Source organism: Notolabrus celidotus, chromosome 23, assembly GCF_009762535.1.
Source record: "Notolabrus celidotus isolate fNotCel1 chromosome 23, fNotCel1.pri, whole genome shotgun sequence".
In the NCBI taxonomy this organism is placed as follows: domain Eukaryota; kingdom Metazoa; phylum Chordata; class Actinopteri; order Labriformes; family Labridae; genus Notolabrus; species Notolabrus celidotus.
In genome coordinates this window covers 6,871,338-6,878,928 of record NC_048294.1, presented here as the reverse complement: position 1 = coordinate 6,878,928, position 7,591 = coordinate 6,871,338, and the positions used below count along the sequence as shown (strand labels likewise).

At 39.5% G+C, this 7,591-nt stretch overlaps 1 protein-coding gene across 1 annotated transcript; it reads left to right on the top strand.

Annotated features, from left to right (window-relative positions):
* The first annotated feature begins 389 nt into the window (after positions 1-389).
* LOC117807278 (tripartite motif-containing protein 16-like) lies at positions 390-7,591 on the top strand. Its single transcript, XM_034676501.1, has 7 exons — positions 390-714; positions 1,548-1,943; positions 2,554-2,649; positions 3,757-3,990; positions 5,371-5,533; positions 5,626-5,685; positions 5,806-7,591. Exons 1-7 carry the CDS (start codon positions 478-480, stop codon positions 6,405-6,407), a joined length of 1,788 nt encoding a protein of 595 aa, XP_034532392.1. The 5' UTR covers positions 390-477; the 3' UTR covers positions 6,408-7,591.

The window sequence follows — 7,591 nt, the reverse complement described above, 5'->3', positions numbered from 1 at the left end:
TAAATAATTTAATAATGAGGCATTTTACCGGTGAATCGATCCGCGATGCTTCAGGACAGAATAAACAGAGAGCTGATTCTCTTCATGTGCAGGTGTGTGTTAAACATGTAAACACAGAGACAGAGCTCTGTTACTGTTTATATTTATCAGAGTTATTAAAGTGAACATGTGTGCAGACACAAACAGCTGTTATCACAAACCGACGTCGCTTCACGTGACGCTCCGGAGGAGAGGACGTCTCATTTCTCTAAATACAAATCTCCTCTCTCCTCTCTCCTCTGGTTTCATTTCCTCGCATCTCTGGTGGGCAGGACTAGGAAGAGACGCGAGGATGGACGTTTAGAGCTTTGAGATACACCCATTGAGCTTTGCCTTGAGGGTGCTGGCAGCTTCTCTCGAAAGCCCCACCCTAATAGGAGAGGCATCTCATAAAGAACTAGACTCTCTTCAGAGGAAACGAAACTGATCAAGTTTAAAATGGCAGAGTGTGAGAAGGAGCATGGTGCTGAGCTAGAACTGAGTCAGTTCTGCTGTTCGGTGTGTCTGGACCTGCTGAAGGACCCCGTCACCATCCCTTGTGGACACAGTTACTGTAAAGGCTGTATTGAAGGTTTCTGGGACCAGAATGAGGAGAAGGGAAACTACAGCTGCCCGCAGTGCCGCCAGATCTTCAGCCCCAGGCCTGTTTTGGGAATGAACAACATACTGGATGAGGTAAAACTGCGGTGTTTCAAAATAAAATATTTCTTATATATAATTAAATTTGAAAGATGAAATATTTAGATTTTCAAATTTTGATTTTCAAATTTAGATTTTCAAATGGATCAAAGTAGCCTGCTTTACTGTTTTAAATACACACGGTGCCAATATATTTTTTACGTCAACTGTGCAATTGTGTATTATTTAGTAAAATTAAAATGTGTTTTTACATTTCAGTTATTACCACAGTTATTTCGGACCATGTTGTTTGATTGAACAAGATAGATAAGATAAGGGCGGATCAAGCAAACACGGAAGTGCAAAAAAAACAAAAACAAACACGGCTCTTTGAGTGTTGACTTGAGGCTGGCTCTAGAAGCTAATGAATCCTCATTTACCTCCATGTTAAATGCACATCTTACAGTAAAATTACACAAGTTTACAGCTTGATTAACTATAGGTTTGGGTTCTAGCTTTTTTTCCTGTATTGTAGTCAACTGTAGGGTGGGTGAATTGTTTTAACACATTTGTATTTAGGCTAAGAGAAACCTGTGGTAGACATGAGACTAAGTTTACGATTGTCTGTGGCGCAATGATAACAGAATAATGAGCCTTGTGTATGCCTTTAATTAGGCAATACTTGTAAAGTTAATGTCTTTAAAAAGGCCAAGTTCCAAAAAAATCTGACTGAAATTGGGGGAAACTGTAGCTGTTAGCTAGGAGGTTAAAGGCCTGCTTAAACTCCACCTCCTTTGCTAGATCGATCAATTCTGTTTTCATTCTGTTTTATTTCCTGTCATGTAGTCTACAGTATTCCTCATCACCTTGTTTTTCATGATCCCTCTCAGGTTGTTGAGATGTTAAAGAGAACAAACACCCAGCAGGCTGCTCACTCTCCTCCTGAGGCCGCCGATGCCGATGCTGAGGCCTGCGCTGGCCCACAGGACATAGCCTGTGACTTCTGCTGTGAGACTAATCCCAGAAAAGCCACCATGTCGTGCCTGACGTGTGTGGCTTCCTACTGTCCTGCTCACCTTGAACCTCATTACAGAGTTCCAGTGTTGAAGAAGCACCAGCTGGTCTCGGCTACAGTCCCACTGCAGGAGAAGATGTGCACCAAGCACAACAAGCTGATGGAGGTCTACTGCCGGACGGACAGGAAGTGTATCTGCTATCTGTGCGTCATAGACGAGCACAAGAGCCACAGTACAGTTTCTGCTGCTGCTGAGAGGGAAGAGCAACAGGTGGGGATATATATATCTATATATATAGATATATATACTTTTCCCCCATTTTTTTTTACTGCTGTCAAATGTCAGAATGAGTCTTCTTTGACTTAAACATTGTGTAAGGTTTGACAGTCTTGTTCAGAGAATGCTGTTATCAGTCAGACGATCACCAAATGAAGTAAAATAACGTGTGATCTAAAAAAACAAAACTCTTGAACAAACCAGACCCTGACCATATCTCATCTCAGCTGCTGCTGTAAAACAATGGAATATGTGCCACATTGCCAAATACACATGCCTCCTTTACATGCAGAGTTTAACATTTACTAATGCAGCTCAGACTTTCCATACCGAAAGTAAAAGGTTGACTCCAATTTAAATAATGTATATTCGTATAAGTTATTTAATTGTATAAAGTTACAGAATAGAAGAAAACCCAATTACAAACACTTTGGACTGACTTATAAAAACTGAAATGTAAGTTTGCTCTTGAAATGTACCAGTTTCCATACATTGTATTCTAACATTATATTACATCCCAGCTAAGATTGAATGATAGAAAAATGTTTATTGTACAGTTTGTTACTGAATCTGTTCATGCAGTTCCATCAATAATGTCTTACAGAAACAACTGACTGTGAACCAAAATAAAGTCCAGAAGAGGGGAAAGGACAGAGCAAAGGAGCTGAAAGAGCTGCTGGAAGTCCTGAAGGATTTTAAGGTTTGGAAATTCAGTACTTGTATTATTGACTGTTTTAGAAGAGATAGGCTGATGTATGTATATGGTCAGGTGAGTTATACTGTAGTTAGACCAGGATTACTTTGCAGAAGAAAATTTAACTTGATAACAATAACTTGTAACTGTTTACAGAATGTACGGCCAATTCAGGAGGATCAGCTTTGTTGAAGTTTCAGTTTTGAAAATCATGATAAAGTAAAAATTTTGATTCTGATGCCAAAAACGTGAAAATTTAGATTTTGACTCAAAAGACATGAAATAAGTTGGTTCAGAAGTGGAAAACATTTTTTTTTTAAAAATTGCCTCTGACATTACAATCATGAAAAGTGACATTTATAATTCTGATATGATGAACGAGATAACATTTTGTTACACAAAAAAATGCAAAAATGTTGTTTCCTACATGAAAACTGATGAGATTTTTGTTTCTGTTGCAAAAAAAAAGGAAAAAAGTGAAAACAAATTCTCTGGCTTGAAAAATCTTTAAGAAAGTGAAAATTGTCATTAGGTAGTGAAAAAGATTACATTTTGTTCCTTACGGGAAGAATACGAAATTTTTGCTTCCAATGTGGTAGTAAAATTTTTGATTTTCAAGCAAAAACCATGAAAGAAGTGAAATTGTGAATCTGATGGGGAAAAGAGAACATTTTGCTTCTGAGACAGAAAAAAGGAAAAAATTATAGAAAAAACACAAAAAATTATGAACATTTTGGAAATTTTATCCTGACGTGAAATTAATGAAAAAGTGAACATTTTGCTTCAGATGGGAAAAAAACAGGAAGTAGGTGTAGAATTGTTGTCCTGATGCATTAAAAGGTGAAAATTTTGTTTCTTACACGAAAAAAATGAACATATTGCGTCCAATGCAGAATATCATAAATAAAGTAAAAACAAATAATTTCAAATTGACTGAGAACTGTCATGTTTTCAGTTTTGAAATTGGGTATTTTGTTGGGTTTTTTTGCATACTGAGTTTTTTCCAGTATAAATTCAGTTTGTCATGTCGTAGATGTGTTAAAAACACCTCAGGTCTTAAACTCTGCCACACAGACGACATTAAGTTGCAACAAACATTTTGTTTTTGACCAGAAATCTAGCCGGACTGCGGTGGAGAGCAACAATAAGATATTTGGTGAGCTGATCTCGTCCATAAAGAAAAACTGCTCTTTGGCGGAGCAGCTGATCTTTTCTCAGGAGAAGGTGGCGGTCGCTCAGGCCGAGCAGCTGCAGCTCCAGCTGGAGGAGGAGATCGCCAAGCTGACGAAGAGAGACGCAGAGCTGGAACAGATTTCTCATGTTGACGACCACATCCATTTCATCCAGGTACTACAAGATATTCAACCTTATAACTCTTCATGAAGTCAGGTGCTCGCTGTTGTGGCTGCTGTTCTCTCATTCTCTAATGCACAGCTGGGTGAAGCAGCACAACCTGAGGTTTCAGAAAGGTTTCAACAAAGCATTGGGGAACTTAACTATACATTCATTGTTTGTAGTCACTGGCTACGAAAAGTGAGAGTGGCATCTCAAATTATAAGTGCAGAAGATGAATAACTTTAAGTTCTAAGAAATACTCAGAGTGAAGCCACGACTGCAGCTGACTCTGCCTCTGCTGCAGCACAGTGCATGCTGGTATATGTAGGCACTAGGGATGTAAGGATCTATTGCAAGATGGTAAACAATCGGTACAAATAAGGGTGGATTAAAATTGCTTCAACAAATTTTTTATTGTGATATTAGTTTTGAACAGTAGAAGGCACTATCTAAATTTCACTCCGCTTGTTTAACATCATTAAGTCTCTTGTTACTCTCTCGTCAATCACTGAGTTGAGCGTAACATGGCGGCAGCAGGTGAAGACCGAGCAGTTCAGGATGCACCTTTGTGTTTCAAGTCGGAGGTAGGGCAGCATTTTGGCTTTCCCAAGTCGGAAAATGAAAAAGGCAAAAAGATAAGAGGCAAAATGTAAACGACCAACGTGATGCAGCACCTAAAACAGCACCACACCGAGAAGCTAGAGACACAAAAGCCGGAGCCAAAACTTCTATCGAAAGGACAAACAACACTCTTATGCAGATTTGCAAGCACCATTAGCCATTCCCCTCCCAAGCTGTCCACTCAGGTGGTGGAAAGAAAACTCTCAGCTGTACCTACTGCTTTCTCATCTAGCAAAAGGATGTCTCTCCATTCCAGCCACCTCTGTCCCCAGTGAGAGGGTTTTTTCAACAGCAGGGGACATTGTGAATGTCCAGAGGTCACAGCTGCTGCCTGAAAGATATGCTGATATTCCTTATGAAAAAGCCAGGGACATAAGCTGCACTTTTGTTTATTTAAAGAGATTTACCTTATTTGATTTAATATTTAATACTTTAATTTGGGAATCGTTCACTTTCCATTTCTCTATAATTGTTCTGAAATTTTCCCACAAGGTATTTTTGTACGGTCATTTATTGTTTTTTTTTGCAAGGTACTAAAAAAAATGTGCAGTGGTTTTATTTGAGTTACAACACATCTTAAAAACGAAAAAGGATTACTTTGTTTACAAAGAAAATATAAGAGAAAAAATATATATTGCAACTGTCCATATCCTAAATTACAATGAAGTTTGATCGGACAGACATCCAGAAATGATTAAATATTCCCCCTAAGACAGTTTGTCTTTTTATTTTTTAACTGTACTCTGGTCTCTCTGATTGAATTCACTTCAGACGTTCCAGTCCCTGTCGGCCTCCTGTGAATCTCCAGACTTGCCCAGTGGTCTTGTTGTCCGCCCCAAACATACGTTCAAAGCTGTGACAGACTGCCTGTCCAAACTGAAGGAGGACATGGAGAGACTCGTGAAGGAATCATGGCCCAGCATCACAACAAAAGGTATGTAAATTATTATTGCCCCTATATAACTATGTATTATTTGAACTACAAAATAAAGTTCAGTTATTCATGTTTTTTTTCTTTGTTGTTAGTGTCTGCTGTAAATGTTTTGTTGCAGCCTGGGCCCAAGACCAGAGAACAGTTTTTACGCTGTGAGTAAAACTCTGTATATTTTTATTCTATAAAGAATTTAATTTTCAGAGTAACATGGTAATAATGATAATAGAAATTACATTAATTAAAAAATTAATTAACATTTCTTCTTCTGTCAGATTCCTGTCCTCTAAAACTGGATGAGAAAGCAGTCTCCCAAAACATGACCCTTTCCAGTGAAAACTTACAGGCAACGTGTAAAACAGAAGAGAACCAAGTTTATGATCATCTTAACTCATATAACTCATATGACTCATATGACTCTTATAACTCTTATACAACACAGAGGATGACACGTACTGAGCAGATTTGGTGCAGTGAGGCTTTGACCGAGCGATGTTACTGGGAGGTCACTTTGTATGGTTACACTTGGTGTGTGGCGGTCTCTTACAAAGACCTCAGTGGAACATTGTCATATCACTCTGAGTTTGGACAGGATAACAGGTCCTGGAGTTTAGAGTGCTCAAGCAGTGGTTGCTCTTTAAAACACAACAACCAAAGCATGAATGTGTCCGCCACTCAACAGTCCAATATCGGAGTGTTCCTGGATTACCTAGAGGGTACTCTGTCCTTTTATAGCATCTCTGGTTCCACGATGACTTTGATGCACAAAGTAGACACCACCTTCACTGAACCTCTCTACACATGCATCGGGTTCAAGGACGATGGGTCTCAGCAAGGCACAGCTTATTATGCACAACTTGTAAAGATCTGGGGATAACTTGGATTTTAGGTTAGTTGCTGGCCACCATTGTTGACTAATGGCTGGCACACATTACAGGATTCTTCAAACCTTCACACATATAGAGACCACACACTTGATGATAACAAAAGACAGATTGCACAAGATTCTTCAGCAGAGTACCAGGTTCTTCACGCTCAATATTCCAAATCTTGCGTAGTAAAACATGACTCCGGCGGAATGTGGGCTGTATGCATTACAGCACAAGGTGGAGGTGAGTAAAAATTGCTCAGCTCCTCTCGGGAGCATCCTACACACTACTATCAAACATGCTCATTATTTACGATCTCTCCTTCTGAGGCCTTACGAGCGGCACCAACCCAAAAAAATCACTCTTAACACACCCCACACCACAGGAAAATCAGACACCATGTCGTTTGTAAACATCAGATGATCTGGCCTTTGCTGGCTTTGATCGTAACGGGGACATCGGGACAAAAATCAGCCTGATTGTCCTGTAGTGTGTACCCACCATAGACTGTAAATACAAATGGACAGCGTTACTCCGCCTCTTCCCGTTGTACGTTTCTGAAGCCAAAAAATCCTGCTCCTGGGCGCTGCCATTGTGCAGCCAGAGCCTGCAAAGCCACTGTAACAAGCTCCGCCCTACAGCATAGCGTCACAAGACGCTGTGTGTCCTTTGAAGTTTCCCTCTACGGCGGCTGTGAATCAAAGGAAACCCGGAAGTAAAACCCTGTTTTTTAACCTCTAATAACTAACGAAAAAGAAACTTTTAAGAAAAGAGGCCTTGAACACAAAACAGTCAAATAATAACTACATATCACCATAGCATACGGATGTGAGAAACATTCATACGACGTGTATTTATTTTTCAAATTTTGACTGCCCCCCCATTCAAATGAATAAGGGAAAATGATTTTTTGACCTATACTGCAGCCAGCCACCAGGGGGCAGACACACTGCTGAAAGCTTCACTTCCAGCCGAGCGAGATGCACCCCTGGTACCCACCTCAAGCTGTCATAAACCATGTCACAGGCCGGACACTTTTCTGTTTTCCTCAGACATTAACTATTTACCAGATTAAACCATGTTTTTTTTTTTCCAAGTCCAGTCTTCATCTTGAAAGTTTATTTTTTCCATAACTGTTTAATTTTGCTATTGCTTGTTTCTGTTACAATTAAAATAAAGACATGTGCTAATA

What these genes read in the sequence shown, in the direction of transcription:
- LOC117807278 (XM_034676501.1), top strand. Translation starts at nt 478, where the DNA reads ATGGCAGAGTGTGAGAAGGAGCATGGTGCTGAGCTAGAACTGAGTCAG. An exon ending in ACCACATCCATTTCATCCAG is followed by an intron (nt 3,991 to 5,370) that starts GTACTACAAGAT and finishes AATTCACTTCAG; the next exon opens with ACGTTCCAGTCCCTGTCGGC. An exon ending in CAGAGAACAGTTTTTACGCT is followed by an intron (nt 5,686 to 5,805) that starts GTGAGTAAAACT and finishes TTCTTCTGTCAG; the next exon opens with ATTCCTGTCCTCTAAAACTG.